This window comes from Camelus ferus, chromosome 10 (genome assembly GCF_009834535.1).
Source record: "Camelus ferus isolate YT-003-E chromosome 10, BCGSAC_Cfer_1.0, whole genome shotgun sequence".
Taxonomy (NCBI): Eukaryota; Metazoa; Chordata; class Mammalia; order Artiodactyla; family Camelidae; genus Camelus; species Camelus ferus.
Window position 1 is genome coordinate 65,237,654 of NC_045705.1, and position 20,085 is coordinate 65,257,738.

At 53.6% G+C, this 20,085-nt stretch overlaps 1 protein-coding gene across 1 annotated transcript; it reads right to left on the reverse strand.

The window, feature by feature from the left end:
• Window positions 1-3,912: 3,912 nt before the first annotated feature.
• Window positions 3,913-20,066, reverse strand: MAP4K2 (mitogen-activated protein kinase kinase kinase kinase 2). Its single transcript, XM_032489753.1, is given in 33 exon segments — window positions 3,913-8,061; window positions 8,167-8,222; window positions 8,322-8,392; window positions 8,595-8,681; window positions 8,802-8,870; window positions 9,617-9,794; window positions 9,882-9,985; window positions 10,078-10,136; window positions 13,950-14,067; window positions 14,155-14,215; window positions 14,304-14,383; window positions 14,470-14,554; window positions 14,648-14,689; window positions 14,772-14,860; window positions 14,945-15,050; window positions 15,177-15,210; window positions 15,303-15,341; window positions 15,426-15,469; window positions 15,809-15,811; window positions 16,060-16,115; window positions 16,390-16,468; window positions 16,893-17,000; window positions 17,092-17,173; window positions 17,547-17,609; window positions 17,691-17,822; window positions 17,901-17,973; window positions 18,378-18,420; window positions 18,507-18,554; window positions 18,878-18,933; window positions 19,240-19,304; window positions 19,391-19,481; window positions 19,725-19,782; window positions 19,900-20,066. Coding segments are annotated over 33 exon segments (2,463 nt in total). The 5' UTR covers window positions 19,996-20,066; the 3' UTR covers window positions 3,913-7,973.
• Window positions 20,067-20,085: the final 19 nt, after the last annotated feature.

Here is a 20,085-nt window from a genome sequence, read left to right on the forward strand (position 1 = left end):
GAACTGAGCTCGGAGTCCAGAGAGGAGGAGATAGGGTGGGGCAAACTCTATGACATATGGGGCCAAGAGCTCTCTCATTGGCTGGAGTTGAAGGAGTCAACCAAGCTCGGTTGCGTCGTACTGTCATGAGATTGGCTGCCACTGATTAGATTTTTTTCCCACTCCCCCGGGGAGTAGTTTCCCTGGGTTTAAGCTAGAGGTCTCGGCGGAAAAGCCCAAACTGAACGAGATTTAGGGTCCGGGAGGAGTGGTGCAGGAGCGCGCATGCGTAGGTAGGGCAAACCCCACTCTCAGCCCCTGGCTTCACGGTCGACCCTCCGGTTCGGCGCAGAAGCCCTAGGTGACGTTAATTCTCGATTCCCATGGTAACCCGGAACCTAGGGACAAGGGAGGGGCTGGCGCGCGGCTGTAAACCAGATCCGTTGACGACTCAGGTAAAAGGAGATTTCCTGTTTTCTTTGAAAAAAATGAAAAGAGGAAAAAGCTATAAAATAGAGTCTTATTGAAGGATTAAAAACGGTGTCTGAGCCTACTGAAGTACACATATCTTAGATGGAAAGCAATATGAAGTCAGTTCCAAAGTCAGTTTACAGATACAGATGCATTTTGGTTAGAATCCCATGAGGTTGGGCTTGATTAAGTCATCCTTAAGTCATATAAAATAATAACTAGGAAATAGTGGGGAAACTTGTAAACGAGGTTGAGGAGGAGCTTGCCTTTACAGATAATACACACAGTATAAAAGACACAACAGTGAAACAATGTGATATTGTTGTAGGAAAGACAGCTCAGTGCAACAAAATAGCGTCCGGAAATAGATTCCCCATATATAGGTAGAAATACCACAAAAATAATAGAAAATGAGCAAAGACTATGAATAGGCAAGTCTAAGAAGAGCAATTCCAAATAGCCAGAAAACATCAAAGGGTACCAACATCCCAAACAGGGAACTGCAAATTAAGGTGATAATCTTTAAGTAACCATCAAATTGCAATAAATAAATAGTGCTAACACCTACTGTGAGTTCTTTTTTGGAAAAGCATTGTTATCTATTGTATCCCTTTCAAGAAAAATTTAAAAAACCTTTCAATGTAGCAGCCCCACTCCTGGGAATCTGTCCCAAAGAAAGGCACGTGATTATGTAATGTATGTTCAAAGTCTCCTACTGCACTTACCACAGCATTGTTTGTAATGGCAAAAACCTGGAAACAAAGTGAATTACCATCAATACGTGAATGGGTGAATAAACTACATTATCCATAACCTGAATTAGTAGGCAGCCTTGAAAAGCAGTTAATCCATACCTACGACCTAGAAGGACCTCTGTGCTGTATTGCTGTTAATAAGAAACAAAGTAGAGAAATATGCATTACACGATCTTGTTTTTGTAAAATGAACAGTCTCTATATGTGTGTGCATGTTTGCATGTGATTATATGAACATAGAGAAAGCTTTGGAGGATGTACAACAAGTCATCAGTAAAGACACTGGAGAGGGAAACAGGTACTTGGAAGTTATCCAATACATGTTAAGAAAATATATTTTAAAATGTTTTTCATATTTTATAAAAATGTGTGAGGTGATCGCATTTATATAACATTATATAACATACAAAGAAATGCACTGACAGGACAATCACCAAATTTCCAATGGTGGTGGGACCTCAGGTAGTTTTTACTTTCCCCCCTATTTCTATATATTATTTTTAACTTTTTATACTAAGAAAGTATAATTATATAGTAAAAAGTTAATATTGTGGACAAGAAAGAAAAAATATAAAATGTTAAAGTCATCTGGAAAAGAAGGAAAAACTAATTTATTCAGTAAGTACAACAAATTCTATGGAGGAGGAGAGAAAAGCAGCATTCAATGTCTGAGAAGCTGAGTGCAAAACAGCTTGGTGGATACCATAGTAAATAAAATTCAGCTCCTGCTTTCCAGAAAATCATAGTCTAGCAAAGGACACAGACTAATGCACAAATAAAAATGTGCTATTAATGCTAATCATACCATCATACTAATAATGGTAAAGGCTGCAGCTGTGACTGTCTCATGGGACAGTCATTTTCACTGCTTTCTAGTCTTTTCCTTTTATCCAGGATTTCTATGAGAGTTTTAAATTACCAAGTTAAAATATTTTGGTTGTCTTTTATTAATTTCCATTGTTGTTAGATTTTGCAGAATATGGCCTTAAAAATCTCTACTCTTAAAAAAAAAAGTACAATTTCCCATGTACTCAACTATATAATCAGTTTTTGTTAAGTGTTCCAAGGACAAATGAATAGCTAAGAGTTTGGATGTTTGCTACTCCAGGCTCTGAGTTCTTTTACACGTAGTAGCTCATTTCATCTTCACAACCAACTTCAGAGAGGATATTATCTCTAATTTATAGATGAGAAAACCCAGGCACAGAGAGATTAAGTAACTATTCCAAGGACACACAATCTACCAGTATGGTCTACTGTTCCAAGACTCCAACTTGGGCAGAACAGGATTGAAATATAGGCCATGCCATTTTGTGGCTGAGGACCATTGAGCAAATTCTTCCCAGGTTTGAGGCAACTTGGGAATTCTCCAGACCCAGGCCAGCCACCCACCAGCTAGCCATTGGAGAAGTCATTTAATCTCTCTGGGCCTCAGCCTCTTTGTCTGGGTGGCCATGCAGACATTACTGCCACCCTACAGGGTGCTGTGCTGATTCAGTCAGATCAGAAGGCACAGTTGGTTTTAATGGGCTATCTCCTGAACTGTGGGGTCAAAAATTTCACACAGATACCTCCTGAATTTATACCAGGGTGCACTATAATAAAAAGTATGTTATCTGGCCTTTGTCCCCAGATCCTTTCGCAGAGCTTCAAAAACTCTTGGGATTTCCTGAGTGATAGGAGTGTCTTTCATTATTCATAATGAGCCCCTTTGGACCATACCTGTCTAAGCTAATAGGGTGACTCGTTGCCAGCTCTGGGGCCTTGAGAGGGCTGCAAAATGGTGGCTGGTCACCAGAAAAACCAACCAATTTTCAGCCCCACCCCCCCACCTCTGGGTACGGGTGAGGGGCTAGAGAGTGCGTTCAGTCACATGACCAATGACTGATTCACCCATGCCTGTGTAATAGAGCCTCAATAAAGAACTCTGAATGAGGTTTGGAGAGCTTCCAGTTGGTAAACATATTAACGTGACTGGAAGGGTGATGCACCCTGACTCCGTGGGTCAGGGCACAGCTCCTGGGCTCAGGACTCTTCCGGACCTTGCTCCCCGGTGCATCTCTTCATCTAACTGTTCATTTGTAGCCTTTAAAATAAAAACGGTAATTATAAATATAGTGCTTTCTTGAGTTCCATTTGTCATTCAGGTGAATTATTGAACCTGAAGGTGGCGGTGGGGACCCCCAAATTTGTAGCCAAGTTGAACAGAGGTATGGGTAGTCTGGAGACCCAGGACTTGCGGTTGAATTCCTTAACCTGTGGGGTCTTCGCCAACTCAGGGTAGTTCATGTCAAAATTGAATTGAATTGTGTAACATCCAGTTGGTGTCAGAGAATTGGTATTGGACTGTAAAAAGTAAGAAGTTTTGGTCCCTTACTACTAATCCTTGGCATTTTCTGTCTCTTAGCTCTAGTCTGGTGGTTCAGAAACCCCAAGCTCCTGGCAGAATTGAGAGGTAGTATCATGGAGTTAGCTGAGCCTGAGCCTGGAGGGAGCAAATCCATGGCTGTTTGCCCACATATCCAGCCTTTGGAGAGCCCCACACATGATTCCATTGTCCGAATTAGGAATGATAATATCTACCACGGAGTGAGCAAAGTGATGCACCAAGTACTTCAAATAACCATACACCTACCATATGACCCAGCCCTTCCACTCCAGAGCGTTTACCCAAAAGAAGTGAAAGTATACATCCACAAAAAACATGTACATGAATGTTCATAGCAACTTTATTTGTAATAGTCCAAAGCTGGAAATAGCCCAAATGTGTACCAACAGGTGACAGCTAAACAAACTGTGGTACATCCATATGATGGAATACTACTTGGCAATAAAAGGAATGACTTAATACATGCAACAACATGGCTGAATCTCAAAGTAATGATGCTTAGTGAAAGAAGCCAGATAAAAAAGGAGTACATACCGTAGGATTCTATTTATATAAATTCTGAAAAATGCAAATTCATCTATAGGACAGAAAGCAGATCAGTGGTTACTTGGGGATAAGGCAGCAAGGAGGAGCAAGAGGGCGTGATTACAAAGAGGAAGCTTTTAGGGTGATGGAGATTTCGTTATCTTGATTGTGATAATGGTTTCATGGGTATGTATATGTGTGAAAGTTTTCAAGTAGTACATTTTTAATGTATGCAGTTTATTGGATGCTGGTACACCTCAATAAAGTTGTATTTTTAAAAGCAACAGAAGAAAGCAACTACGGAGAGGGTTCTGCCCATAGTTTGGCACCAAACATGGATTTCTTTATCTCCATCTGATTTCATCATCCAGGAAAGGATTATCTTGGCTTTTCTGTTTGTTTTTAAGCCATTATAGGGGTTTTTGAGTGATTATTTTAACATAGCTAAACCTACAAATTTAGTATTTGATACACACAAAAGGATGTGTGGAACTTCATGTGAGTTAGGAACTGAGCTATAAATTGAACACCCATGAGAACCAAGATATTACCAATACCTTTGCAAATTCCTGCAGTCCTTCCTTACCCCATTCCCACTCCCCTCACAGGAACCATCATTTTAAATTTTGTGCTTTTTCTTCCCCTGATCTCCTAATAGAATTTTTATCACATGTGCATAAATCACCAATTGATGGCTTTGTTTTGCTTGTTTTTGCTTTGTTTTGATCATACTGCATGTCATTTTTTGCAATTTGGTGTTTTCATTCAGCATTACATCTGATTCATCTCTGTTGTTGCATCGTGTGTATTCTATTTCCAGTCCTCCTAACACCCTCCAGTTAGACTTAGGATATGGTGTACCTGGGGAGAACACAGCTCAGCAAGCTCACTCAGTCCAGGGGCCCAACTCTAGGGCCTCCTCTGCTCCATCATAACACGCTCATTCCTTCACCTAGAAACCATGACTGAGGGCTTTCTGTGCACCAGGCAGTGACCAGGTGCTGGACATGCCACAGTGGGCACAGCCAATCCCCTGCTATCCTAAAGTGCACATCCTGGTTTTCACCTCTCACTTTGACCCTCACTTGACTCAGTGCATGGGCCAGCTACCCCAACATCCTGGGGTGCCCATTCCTCTTCCACTTATCCACAGAATGGCTTAGAGAGGCTGATCTGATCCATCCCAGAGGCTGCTGCTCAGGGAAGGCAATGTGACAAGGAAAAGCACAGCCACCTCTGACCCAGCAATGCCACTTCCAGGAATTTAGCCTATAGGACACTTGAGTATGTACAGAGTGGCATTGTCGTAAGAATACTTACTACTACATCGTTTGTAACATCAAACTAGTAGAAACAACCGAAATTTCCATCAATAGGGATTTAATTACAGTTAATTAATGTTAGTTATCAGATACCCATACAGTGGAATACCACTAGCTATAAAACAACAAAGGGGAAGGCACTGATCATAGAAAGCTCTCTGGAACTGATTTTAAGGGTGAGATTAGAACAGTGTGGAATATGTTATCATGCATGTAAGAAACGAGGAAGAATAAAGCACACTGAACTGCTTAAATATGCATAAATACTTCCAGGAGGTTCATACGTAACTGGGACCTGGATGGGAGACTTTTCACTGTATCTTGTATTTTGTGTGTGTGTATCATGGCCAAGGGCTACCTATTAAAAAAACACATGGATAAAATAACAATTTTGGTTGTTCAGTGTATATTCCCTGGCTTCTTGGCCTTTCTTTGGATGGTGGCCAGCCTTTGCTGACAGCAAATATTTTATCAGAGGCCCCTGCTTTTCCCAGGTCCCCTACTTTGGCGCAACACATTCTGACCCCACTCCCCGACTCCCTTTACAGAGTGCTGGGGCAAGCTGCCACAAGGTGGCGCTGTCTGCCCTCCGCTGCTCTGTGAACTGAAAGTCAATCCTCCCTGAGTACCTGGGGTCAAGGGTTAAGGGTCTCTGCTGAGTGGGAGTTCACTTCCCCATTCCTGGCACTCCTCACTTAATCCTGCACCTCCACCAAGAAGTCTGGAAAAATAGACGTTAGGAATCATATCCCTGTCGCCAACCCCATCTGGCCCATCAAATTCCCACTAGGTGGGAGCAGACAAACCATTCCAACTTGGAAGTTCCTCTTATCTCCCTTTGGTTGTCATGGAGAACACGGGGGTGAGTGCCCAGTGCACAGGAGCTGTGTCTCTACTCCTGATCTGACTCCCTATTTCAGCCGAGAAACCACCCCGTCACTAAGTGTCAGGGCCCTGCTGGAGGGTGGACAACATGACAACCATGAGATGGCCCAGGGATCCCTGCCAGGAGCGCTAGGGACTGGGCTGCCATCTACCCACTGCCCACCCACTCATCGTTTCATTCATTTAACAAATATTTGCCAAAGGCCCACCAGGTGTAGAGTCTTAAAACACTTGCCTTGAATATTAGAAGGGAGGTTAATGAGGTCAAACAGGAGACCTGACCCTGGGCCTTTACTTAAGCTCCTCACCCAGAACCAGGGCCTTCCCTCCCTCTGCAGCCCTGGTCCTGCCTGTGCAGCTGACCCTTCCTTTAAGGCCAGCTGCCATTGTGCCTCCTTGGCCTCACCTGCCCAAAGACTCTGGTCAAGAACAGCCTGGCCAGTGCCTGGGGCAGCAAGGGGCTCCCTGGACTCAGGGTACAGAGCCCTCTAAGAGGGAACCATGGGAAGATGACAATGCCAAGCACCAGGCTAGCAGTGGATGAGTGGATGTGCTCTCGAGATGCAGGCTCCAACAAGAAGGCCCGCCCCCCTCGCTGGGGGCTGGTCTACATTTTGGTAGGGACCTCTCTGTGAGCCCAGTGGTTGGCTCTGAGGAAGCCCTCTGGGAATCCTTGTTAAACAGACATAGGCAGCTAGTCTTTTCAGAGTCTAGCCTGATCACACCCACGTTCCGTAGTCCTAGCCTTAGATAGCAACTGATACCTAGGCAGCAGGTAGGAGGCAGGGAGGCAGCCCCAGGCCTGGATGGGGGATATAGGTTGTGGCAGGCTGTCTCCAAAAGCTGCAGCTTCCCTGGGGCTGGGTGGAGCAGCCCTTGGCCAGCCCCTCCTAGGCCCTTCCATCAGCCACCTGGTGAGATCCTATATGGGGCAGGGATGCCCTGGATGAATCCCTTTGTTCAGCTCCCCCTACCACCACCACATGACTCCTTGGCCACAAAAGAGGCCTCAGACTGCAAAGCTGAGGGCTCATTCTGAGCAGCAAAGCCCAGAAAGACACAGGCCTCCCCATCACCTCTACCACCAGAACACTGGTGAGCCCCCTCCTTCCATAGTATATCCATAGCACCTGGTGCCACAGAACCACATGCTGGAGGGAGAGATGGAGGGAGAAGGGGCAGTGGGTTCAGCTCCTTCAGACCCAGAGGGACCAGTGGTGTAAAATCAAACCAGCTTTAATACCAATATAGTCTCTCTTTTAAATACTATGTTCCCCAGGACAGAGCGCAGGGGCAGGCTCTTAGCAGGAAGGGTGGAAAGGAAATGTGGAACAAAATGGAATGGATAGCCCGGGACCCACCCCATCCCTGCCCAGGGCCCCTGTCACAGGGCACTGGGGACTGGGCTGCCCGCAGGGGAGGGGAGGGGACAGCAGCTTCCTCTGGTGCAATCACAGAGGTGTGGGATAGGCTTCCCACCCCTCCCCAGCCCCAAAACTCTTCTCAGGATTATTTCTGCCCTTTAGACCAGCAGAGCCGGTGGGGCACCTGGCTCCTCTGATCTGGGAGGGGCCCCTCTGCCTAAAAGAACTGCCGCTAAGGCACAGGGCAGGTGGGGGGCACCACTGGCCAGGCCAGCCCACTCGCTCAGTAACTGCTCTGATGGCCCATGAGAATGTAGAGGTTGCTGTGAGCCCCCGGTTTGTCGGTGGGAACGCTCTCAAGGATGATGTCTCTGCAGGGGAGAGAGAAGCGGAGGTGAGCCAGGCGGGAAGACACTTGGGCACGTCCATCTGGCCTTGGGGGCATTTTAAGGGGAGGCCAGAGCACCACATCCTACCTGTGGGCCCCAAGCACCCGGAAGATCCTCGTCTTGTCTGTGATCTCCTGGGTCACCTGGGAAGAAAAGGGGCGCTGAGGCCACCCCAGAGCATCCTCTCCTAAAAGGTGGGGACAGCTGGGTGGGGGGCCACCTGGTTCCTGAGTCCCACTCACCTCGTTGGTGTCTAGGCTGCGGCCTTGCATCCCATGTCTCCAGAAAGCCAGCACGCTGTCCTGCAGACACACTAGGAGGGACCAGGCTACCATCAGCCCTGCGCCTGCCCTGAGGACACTGGCTCCTCCAGCTTCGCCCTGGCCCCAGGTCTGGGCCACAGATCGAGAGGGGCTGGGGGACCTGTCTCCGTGTCCCGCTGCTGGCTCCAGGGCTACATCATGCGCTCCAGGCCAGGGATACTCCCCCCACCCACCTCGGCCTGGTTCACTCACCCACAGTCTCAATGGGGAACTCAAAGGTCAACACAGGCGCCAGTGTGGCCGTGGGCTCGCCCAGCAGGTTAACAATCCTCACGCAGCCTGCATAGTGGGAGGTCTGGTGGGTGGGGATGTGGTGGCTCCCTTCCGGGGAGGCAGACTCACCTGGCTTCCCTTACCACCCACTTCTGCTACCCCAGCCCTGATCCCAGGAATACTCACGGTCAAAGCAGACTAGGACTGTGTCCCTGTCCACCTGGATCACCTGCTGGGCTGAGCCTGGGAGCCCCTCTGCAGGCAGAGAAGGGAGACATGGCCTGGTTGAGCCACCAGCCCCACTTGGCTCCAAGAAGAAGACATCAGGGGTGTGGTACAAACAGTCATCACCACAAGCGCATCTCATGACAGCCCAATGGGGTCAGGACACCTAATTTCACTGCGCAGCTGGGGCACTGAGGCTCACAGGGAGCAGGGGTGAGGTCTGGGGAGCCATGGGAGGGCAGGGGCTCCGGAGTCAGAAGAGCCAGGCTTACTGACTGTCACTGTGTGACCTCGCATCTCTGAGCCTCAGTTTCATTTGTAACCCAGGATGCCTACCTTGCAGGCCGTTCTGAGGATCAAGAAGGAAATCCCATGAGACCCCTGGCTTGGGGTCTAGGCTGCCGCAGGGCCTTGGTCCAGGGCACCTGCCCTTTCCTTAACCCACTGCCACTCACTCCACTCCCCTGAGCTGTCCCAGCACCCAGTGTCCTGCTTCCTTGCTCAGAATGGAGGCCTCTGGTGCCCACCTTCCCCGGTTTGGCTCTGTCCCTATAGCCCCTGCATTGCTGGTCAGGTTTTCTTAGCTGCTGAGCACTTAGGTCTAATGAAATCCTTTATGGAGAGACCCAGCTAAAGGGAGGCTGGGAGCTTCAGGTCCCCAAGGTCTCCATACCTTCCCTCTATATATAACTAACACACACACACACACACACACACACACACACACACACACACACACACACACACACACACCCCCGCCTGGCCCTCCAGCTCACCAGGTGGTATGAGGACATCTGGCGTCAGGCCGGCCTCCAGGGGCAGGACATGGAACAGGACGCGGCAGCCGGGCCCCTCGGGACTCTCAGCCCCCACGCACACTTGTGGTAGCTCCTTCCCATCCAGCACCAGTGGCTCCAGCATCCCTGCTGGGCTAGGCAAAGGGCTGGAGAAGTTCTGGGGGCAGGAGGGTTGCTCAGGTCTCTATTTCTCCCCTCAGGCTCCCAGCCACCCACCTCAGGGACCCCCCGACCCGCACCGCACCTTCAGCAGCAGGAACTTCTGCAGTGGCTCGTACCACTGCAGCAGGAGCAGGCTGGCAGGCAGTGCGGCCAACAGGAAGGTGCTGCCGGTGTGGGGGTTCCGCACTGTGAGAGAGGCAGGCGGTAGGCTTCAAGCTGTGCCCACACCCACCCCACCCTTCTCCTCCCCACCCTGGCCCGCCCTGCCCAGCTCTTACCCACACGACACTGCAGGCAGCCTTTGGTGTCGGGAATCTTGGTGGACAGGGCAAAGCGCCTGCAGGGATGACAATCAGGGCACGTGTCATGGGTGCCATGATGGGCAAGGCCCCGAAGAGTCCTAAGAAGTGGGTACTAACACCTTCCCCACCTTCCAGGTGACAGACTGAGGCTCAGAGAGGCAAAGCCACTTGCGAGAGTAACTGTGAAGCTGCAAAGCGCACAGGATTGAAGCCGGGCCTCGGACTCCAGTCCCCACCTTTCCAGCCTGGAGCATCCAGGCCAGTCCAGGGGTTTGGTTCACAGAATTATCTCTCACTGTGCAATTTTAGACAAGTCACTTAACCCCTCTGTGCCTCAACTTCCTCATCTGTAGGCCGGGGATAACCGTGGTGTTCACCTCACAGGGTCACAGTGAGGACTGAGTTAAATCAGGGGAAGGGCTAACAGCAGAGCCCGACACTGCAGGTGCCCTCACACAAGGTTAGCTTTTATCATCCCATACTGTTACTTTCCCACTTATTCTCAGTCATTTTGAAAATCCTCTTTAGGCAAAGGCAAGGTATAAACAAAGAAATGGTGAAGAAACGAGGGCATGGGAGTACCGGGAGCCAAGGCAGGCTAGTGCTCCCCCGGCCGTCAGATTGCTCCCAGCGGGTCCCCACCCCACACACCGCAGTCACAGATGGGCAGGCCGGCCCCAGGAGGTGAAGACTCTCGAGAAAACGGCAAACAGCCTGCCCTCAGCTGCAGGCTGTACCTCATGGGCCCGTGGGTGGCTCACCTTGGTGATGGGGAGAAGTGGGGTCCTTGCTTTGGTTACTGACTGTTCCCCAAACACCTAGGGGACCTTCAGAGCCTGTTTCTTCCTCTGGGGAACAGGGCTACATGTCAGCAGCCCTGCCAACTCCTCCCAATGACCCAGGCCCTGTCTGCACCCTCTGCCAAGACGTGGGCCCCACCAAGAAAGCCAACACCTCTCTCTCTTTCCCCACCTGTCCTCACCCTTCTCTTTCCCCTTGTTCCTTCCCTGGCCTTCGGATGGGATCGAGGAAGATAGTTTGTGTTTTTTCTCCCTCCAACAACTAGAGATCTCTGCTTTTCACATTCGAAGCGGACACTATGACTCTGATTTCCCAAACACATGCCCAAAGCTGCCTGTGACAGGGGCTCTACTAAGGGGTCTGTTTCCTACAGGTCCTGAGCCAAAGCAGAGGTTGGCTCGGGACTGAGGTCAGGAAGCCCCAAGGCCACGGGGCTCCCGATGTGGTCCTTGAGAGGCCCACTGCACCACGGGCCTGGGCCCTTCATCACCCCAGCTGGTGTAGCCACAGCCTGGCCTCCCCTGCCCTCCCCACCGGCTTACACCACCCACCTGGCCACAAATGATAGACATCTAAGCCCACAGCACCCCCCCAAGGGCTGGGGCCCCACTTGCACATTTCAAACTCCATGTGACAACACTGAACTCTGCTCCACCCATGGCTGATGACAGCTCCATCCTTCCCGTTCCCCAGGCCAAAACCTCGGAGTCATCCTTGACTCCTCTTTCTCTCCCATCCACCCATTGTCAGGAAATCCTGTTGGTTCAACTTTCAAAATAAAACTGGAGTCTGACCGCTTTTCACCCACTTCACTGCTACCCTGATCCAAGCCACCAGCACATCCCACCTGATGGTGCAACAGCCCCCGGACAGGTCTCTGCTTCCACGTGCATCCCCTCCAGTCTACTCCCAGCACACCGGCCACAGGGACCCGTGAAAACTCAGTCCACACTACTCCTCTGCAGCGGCCCTCAGGCTGCTCTGAGTCAGAGGCCAAGACCCCACTGTGGCTACAGGGCCCTCCCAGACCAGCTCCCTCTCACTCCATCAGCCTGGCCACTCCAGCCTCCCTGCTGCTCCTCATACCCACAGGCCCCACAGGCAGGCCCATTCCAGCCCCCAGGGCCTTTGCAGGAGGCATCCCTTCCCCAATCCCCCTCCCTCAGCCATCCTCCGGGCTCACTGCTTCACCCCCCTCTCTGAGTCTTTGCTCAAACGGCACCTTCTCAGCCAGGTTCTTCCTGACCCTCCCTGTTTGAAACCACCTCCTGACTCTTCTCTTTTCCACAGAGCGCTTTCCCCTCTGCATCAATGCAGAACAGACTCCTTTCTCATGTTGTTGTCTCTTCACAGGGGAGTCTGGGGAATCTAAGGATCTCTTAGGTCCCAGCTGTATCTCACACAGCAAGACCCTGCCTTGGCGCATACTAGCTGCTGAGGAGATAACCTGCTGAGGGACTGAGCGAGGGACTCCACCTTGGATGTCCCCCTGCTCCAGGCACTAGGCACCTCATAAATGCACGACATAATCTGCTCCTATGGGGGTCTCCCTTAGCCTCGCTCTGATTAGTCCCCAAGTCCTGTCAAGCCCACTTCCTAAATGTCACTCAAGTCCATCCAATTTCCACCATCCTACATCCTCTGAGGTCACTACAATGGCCTCCTTTCCAGGTGCCCTCTCGTCAGCCTCCTCCTCCAATTCATCCTTCTCACTGTCACCACAGCGGCCAGCAGACACTCCTGTTTTCACCTGTCCAGACAAGCCCCAGCTTCCATCCAGCTCCAGGAGAGGGCATATGACCCAAGCCTGGCCCCCTGAGACCCTCATCCCCTGGCCACAGTGACTGGCTGAGGGGTGGGCATGGACCTGAGCTAGGCCAATTCTGGCCCCCAGAACTTTGTGGGAATCACTTGGAAAGAGAGGTTCCATGGTTCTAAGAGGTCATTAGCCTGTGGAACACTGGCCTAGAACTGCAGGCAGCCACCACTGGACAGGAAAGCCTGCGTGAGAACAAAGGTGACAAGAGGAGAGCAGAGCCAAGAGATGCAGGAAGATGCCTGAGGATGCCACTTAAGCCTGGATCCAGGTGGGCCTGCAGCTGACCCTACTCCTACACAAGCCATTAAACTCCCATTTGTGCTTAAACTAGTGAGTTGAATCACCTGCAACAGGAAAAATACTGATTGACATACAGAGAAATCCTTCTAAGATGCTCCCAGTGCCACTGCCAGTAGGACCAAGCCCAGCTCCTGGGCCTGGCATCAGAGGAAGGGCTCTGCCACCTGTGCAGGTTGCTCTTGGGCCATTCCCTGCGCCCTCTTCAGGCCAAATACCTTACAGTCCCCAGATCGCCTGGGAGCATTCACACTAGTTCTTCCCTCTGCTAGAAGGCTGTTCCCTAACTCATCTGCCTGGAAGACCCCTACACATTGTCAAACTCCACGAGGACTCCCCACCCCTCCCAGCACCCCCTCTAGCTCACCCCAGTCCCAGGTGCTGATTGTCATGGACTCATTTGGGTTTTTTTAATTATTCTTTTTAAAATTTTTAATCAGTCTTTTAATTTTTTTATTAAAAAAATTTTTTTGGAGGAAGAAAATTAGGCTTATTGATTAATTTATTTTAATAGAGGTACTGGGGATTGAACCCAGAACCTCGTGCATGCTCAGCACACACCCTACCCCTGAACTCCACCCTCCCGGGACTCATTTGATTTGTTGTCCCCAAGCCAGCCTCAGACCAGGCACACAGTCAGTCCTCAGGAAACAACAGCCCTACAGCCTACCCACTGCAGCTCCCACAGCTTGCCATGCACTTTCACATCCACTATCTCCTTCCCTCCCGATGGGCCTGGGGGCAGGGGGAGCAGAGGCTACCAACTGGATTGACAGATGAGGAAACCCAGCCTCAGAGAGGCCAAGCGACATATCTAACTAAGATCACAACAGCCTCAGTACCTGGCAAGGCCACATTCCAGCCCCAGCTCTGCCCCTGTGCCTCCCCCACCTCCCCCATCCCTGCAGGGCCAGGCTCCCAGGTCGCTGACCTGGGGATGATGCGCTGGGTGAGGCGGTTGGTGGGGATGGAGAGGGGGACCTGTTGCTGTAGTCTCCGCTGCTCAAACAGGCCTGGGAGGTCATGGGCCCAGATATTTGTGGATATCCCTGTCGGGGGAGTGGAGGAAAGAGGGGCTCAGAGAGCATCAGAGGGCAGGGCACAGGCCCCACCCCCTGCCTGCCCGCAACAGGTACCTGAGAGTGACAGCAGCACGTTGTTGACACAGTAGAGCCAGGTGCAGCGGTGAGAAATCAGCTGGAGGCCACAGGGCAGCAGGTGGACAGGGGTCAGCACCCAGGTCCCCCAGGGTCCTCTGCACCCCCCCTCAGCCAGCTGGGCTCACCTTCTCCAGTGTATCCTCATGCAGTTCATGCAGGTTGAGGGTATAGATGCCTTCATCAGCCCCCACCACCAGGAACTGGTCTGCAGGTTTGGGTATGGGGTCAGACAGAGCTGAGTCACGTCCCCTGGCCCAGGCTGGGGGTTCCTCCTCCCTGCCCCTGGCCTACCCCTGGTGACAGGGTGAATCCAGGTGACAGCTGCATGGATCTGCAGGGGGCAGCCATTGAAGACCTTGGAGAAGCAGGCGCCCATCTGGAGAGGAGGCAAGAGGCCAGTGAGAAAGCATGGGGGCGGGGCAGCAGGCAAGGGCCAGCTGGGTGGCTGAGTTATGGGGCAAACACTTACATGCACCTTGGGGGTCGGGGGGAGCCCATGGCAGGATGATCTCTGGGAGGGAGGGAAGAAGTCAGGGCCAAGATGACACCCCTAGCCTCCCATCTCCCCAACCCCCTCTATAGCACCCCCTCACCTCCTGATCTTCCCGGTGCTTCATGGTGGCCCAGGCAGTGGGGAGTAGTGGGGGGCTGTCAGGGCCTGGGAGAGGTGGGGGTGGGGTTCCTGCGGGCACAGACCTGCTGTAAATTCCCAGACCCCAGACCACCCCCTGGGCCTGCCTCCTGGTCCCCCAAGCCTGGGACTCACCTGGGAGGCTGGATTGGAGGTCCTCAGCTGGAGGCTCAGTGGGGGATGACCCCAAGAACGGGGCCCTCTTGATGGTTCCTATGGTGTCATCTGGGGAATCTAGCTCCTGGCAGGAGGGTCAGGGGACCCAGCCCAGCTGTTAGCAGGTCACCTTGTAACCTACTCCCACCCTAACTGTACCCTCTATGGCACTGCCCCCCATCCCCTGCTCTAGCCTCCCTCTTCTCTGTACCTGGAGTTCCAAGGCTGGCCGGATGGTCAGGCTCCTGTAGGGGACAAATCAGAGGGAAACGAGGTGTGAGATGTGACTGGGACCCAGGGCCAGCCACCCTACCTCTCCTCTGAGCCGGCCTCTCACCTTTCCTCCAGGGCCTCCTGGACTGACTGCAGCAGGCTCCTGGGCAGAGCAGGGAAGGGGTCAGAAGTCAGCCTCTCCTCCTGCCCCCGCCCTTCCCCTGCAGCTTCCCTCTCCCTCACTCACCCACTCAGCTCCTCCTTTCCCAGCAGTGTCCACTCCTCCTCCCACTGTGGGGAAACCGAGTCAGAAAGACCGGGAGAGGGGCAGAGAGACAGACAGGCTATGTGGGAGGGCGCTGGAGAGATTGGGAAGAGAAAGACGGCAGACAGATAGACAAACGGAAAGTGAGATGGTAACAGGCAAGAGAATAATGAGCGAGCAAGAGAAACAAGAGGCAAAGAAATTGTGAAAGAGAGACAAACAAACAGAAAAAGAACAAGACAGATAGTGAGAGAGAAAGCAGAGACCAAGGCTGTGGGGGCGAAGAGAGACGCTGATAACCAGAGAGCAGAGATGGTGAGTCAGGGAGGAACGTGCAGAACGGAGGGGTGCTCCCAGGGTGTGACAGGCTCACGTTTTAGAAAGCACGGTCACCCTGCCACCCACAGCTGACTGTCCAAAAAAAAAGAACTGGCCCCAGGAAGGAGCCCTCAGCCTTCCATGTCCCTAGGCGGATGGGCCTGCGTGGACAGCTTTCCCAGGCCCGGGGGCCAGGCTGCTGCTGCTTCAGGACTCCTGGATTTGAGGTGCTCGGCCGCCCACAGCTCCTTAACCCAGCCCTGCACATTACCCAGCCCACAGCCAGCCCCTCACCGGCTCAGTTCAGGGGGTCTGTTTCCTTCCTGCGTGGGGCACCGAATTTCACCTGGTGAACTAAGGGGCCCGAACACAGGGGTTAGGGGGCCAGTCTCAGGACTGACCCCTAAACTCACAACAAATCCACACACACAGCCCTTCTCAATCCATACTCACAGTCCCCACCACATCCACACACAGCCCCCCAATCCATACACAGCCCCCAATCAAATCCACATACACAGCCTCCCAATCCATACATATAGCCCCCCGAATCCAAACACAGCCCTCCTAGTCCACACATCCCCTGCCCCCCACCAACTCCACACATGGTTCCCACCAGCAGACTCACACTGGATCTCCGAGGGTGTCCTTTCAGCTGGGCCGTGCTGCCCCCGGGAGTGAATAGTGTCAGGGAACATGTCATAAGTCTACAAGAGAACACAGACAGTGGACACACGCCCTGTGCGCGCCTCACACCAGGTATTCCTTGAGGTGCTTTACACACACTGATACGTCTATTTTCACGACAATGCTCTGAGATTAGTTTGACAGATTAAGTGACACCCTCATTTCACAGATGAGAAAACCAGCACAGAGAGGCAAGTAACTTGCCAAAGATCACAGAGAAAGTAGAAGACAGCTTAGCTAATGTCACGGTCATGCTGTGCCAAGGGCAGGAACCAGTCACAGTGGGGCTATAAGGAGGCAAACCCACCCAGGGAAGATTGCTAGTGGATGGGCTCAACCGAGCACCCTGTGCTGGAAATTCATAAGTTAAAGGGACCTACATCACCGTTGCACTCCTTACAACCACGCCAGGCCAAGACCCAGTCCCCAGCTGCCCTCTCTTACCTCCAGGTCACAGTCTTCCGGGGAGGGGGTTCCTAGGTGGGTGTCATTGGCCCTGTCCAACAGCTGTGTGAGGAGAGCCCGAGGGAGCTGCTGGGTAGTGAAGGGGTGCTGGAGGATGGAGAGGGGTACAGGTTGGTCCCTGGCCTCCAGGTCCCTGCTTTTGTGCATCGAGCCCCCTGCCCCATCCCCTGCCTCCCACCTGCAGAAGCTTCTCTGCTGTTGGCCTCTTCTTGGGGTTCTTGGTCAAGGCAAGCTTGAGGAAGTGATGGAAATTCTGGGTCCTAGTGGGCATAAGAGCCCCGCCCCCAGGCTCAGGTTAGCCCGTGGGCAGGGCATCCTGCCAGCTGCCCCCTGCCACCACTCCAGATGAGTCTGCTGGACCCGCCCAGGAAGGAGCCAGCCTAAGGCCAAGTGCAGCTGGCCTGAGCAACACTGCTGTTGCGACATGGCAGCACCTCCATCATTAACCATCTGCCCCTCTTCCCTGTTCACACCGGGTCACCGGCCCAGGCCCCTCCCACAGATGGTCTGTGGAGGCCCAGGGAGGACAGGGCCCTTGAGGCTGCACCCTGGGAGTTGGCAAGAGGCTCCTCCGCCCCTAGGGAGCTTGGCTAAAAAGGGGGCCCCAGCAGGGGATATGGTGTGGACCCTCACCAGCGAGTCTTGTCTCTCAGCTTCGGCGGCTGGAAGCTGCTCTTTGACATGAGCATCAAGGCCCTGTGGAGACCACAAGGTCAGGGGTTGGGCAAGGGTCAGCAGAGCCCTCGGGGTCAGGACAGGGGCAAGTGTTCAGCTGACCTCATGGGGTGCAGGTGGAAGAGAGGAGGCTGCAGCTCGCCCAGCTCGATGGCAGTGATGCCCAGGGCCCAGACATCACACAGCTCGTTGTAGCCACCTTTGCGCTCCACAGCAGCCACCTCTGGGGCCATCCTAGAGGTGGGGTCACAGATGAGATGACCAGGTGCCCTACTGCGGCCCCCACCCCATTAGCCAGAGGTGCAGCCTCACCAGTATGGAGTCCCAATGAAAGACCTCCTCTTAGCCACAGATGCCGTCAGCTCGCCTGACACCCCAAAGTCAGCTGCAAGGAGAAAGACCTGCTCTCACCCAACCTCTGGCTGCCACTCCCCCCCAACCTCCAGGGCTCAGGCTCAGGATGCACCTGGCGTGGCTCAGGCAGCAGGAGGCCCAGGTTCAGTTACAACTGCTACAGGCACAAGGTAAACCCAGGTCCCCTCCTGGGAGGGGTCAACCACCGTCTGTCTATCCCTGACCCAGTGTCTGGTCCCATGTTAGACTCCATACAGACCCAACCACATCTGACTTCTAGCAGGAAGGGAGAACTGTTCCACTTTCTAAATGGGGAAACTGAGGCTCAAGTGGTGAAATGACTTGCCCAAGAACAAGGAGCCCCTGAATGCAGGCTCTAAGACTCCAGCAGCTCCCACAGAACCCTCACCCTGATTGTGTCCCCAGGGTACTGACCCAGCTTGACATCTCCCTGGAGGGTGAGGAGAAGGTTGGCTCCCTGTGGGAATGGAGGAGAGAGAATCCCGTCTGGTGCCCCCAAGAGCCTCCTCCTCCCTCCCACAATGCTCTTGGCCAGAACCCTACCTTGATGTCTCGGTGGATCTTCCCCTGAGAATGCAAGTGGTGCAGCCCCTGGAGGCAAAGAGGAGCCCCTGAGAGCAGCTACCCAGCACCATCCCACCTCTCCTGAACCCCCTCTCAGGACTGGGGCCCCCCACCCAAGCCGCTTCCTCCTCCCCTCTCCCCAAACAGGAAGTTACTGAGCCAAGAGGGAAATGGGCTGCTTCCGGCAACAGGGCTGGGGCCCCTTCCCCCCAGGACCCACAGCCCCTCAGGCCAGCTCTGCCAGAGGAACTCCACCCTCCACCCCCTCCAACATACACACACTGGCCAACTGGGCTCCCTGCCCTGCTCCTGGGGATTAGGGGTGTGAGTGGCCTAATGGGCCCAGCTACCTTCAGTGCCTCTCGGCAGACGTAGGCAATCTGCCGTTCCTCCAGGGGCCCAGTGGCTGAAATGGAAGGGGTTAAGGGCTGGCCTGCGGGTCAGAGAGATATGCTGACCCTCCCAGGCTTCACCCTGTGTAGGGGAAGCAGCAGGCACTGCTAGGTGAAAGGACAGTTGACCACATCCCCTCCGAACATAGGCTGGGATATAGAGCCCAGAAAAGAACAGCATTTCTCTCAAGGTCACACAGCCACTGAGGAGTGAAGAGGGGCCCAAGTCCAGGGCCTCAGGTCTCCCTTCCTGCCCTGTGTTGGGGTGCGGGATGGGAAGAAGGCTGTGGCCCGCTGGGGCCTGGGATCCCGGTCCTCACCGTGGTAAATCTCCTGCAGGGACCCCCCTCCGCAGAACTCCATGCAGATCCACAAGCGGTCATTCCTGGGGTGACACAGAGCTGGGGTGGGCACATGGCAGGGCCACGTGGGGGCTGCCTGGGGGCAGGCAAGGGGATAAAGCAGCCTCACCTAAGGTAGCTGCCAATGTAGGCCACCACATTGGGGTGGCGGCACTCACGCAGGATGGTGATTTCCTGCTGGAGGGAGCTGATGTCGTCCCCTGGGAAACACAGGACATCGTGAAGGAGGCCGTACAGGGGTCGCCCTAACTCAATGCCCTCATCTGCAAAATGGGCACAGAATGTCTCCTCTCTCCAGGCCAGACAGGTAGGTGCCAGCCCACAGTACTTCCGGGGCTTGCCAGTCAGGGGGTCTCGGAAATGTCAACTCTCCGCCCCTCACACCGCGCCGCGCGACGCTTCGTCCTCCCTCTAGCTCTGAGGCCCTGGCCCCGGGCCCTCACCTGGGTCTAGCTTGACTATCTTGACCGCCGCCAGTTCGGACGTGACGGTGTCGCGAGCCTGCAGGGGCGGAGGGGGTGAAGCGGGATGAGGCGGGGGCGGGGCTGGGGGCCGGATCCCGCCGCAGAGCGCGCACCCTCCTCGCCTCTCTCCCGCCCGTCCGGCTGCCCGGCGCACCTTGTAGACGTCGCCATAGGTCCCGGCCCCCACGCGCTGCAGCAGTTCGAAGCGGTCCCGCGGATCCTGCAGCGACACGTCCCGCAGCAGCGCCATGGCCCGGCGCCGGGCGGGAGCAAGCTGCGGAGCCGGCGCGGGGCGGCGCGGGGCGGGGCGGGGCGGGACCGCCGGTGGCTCCAAGGCCGC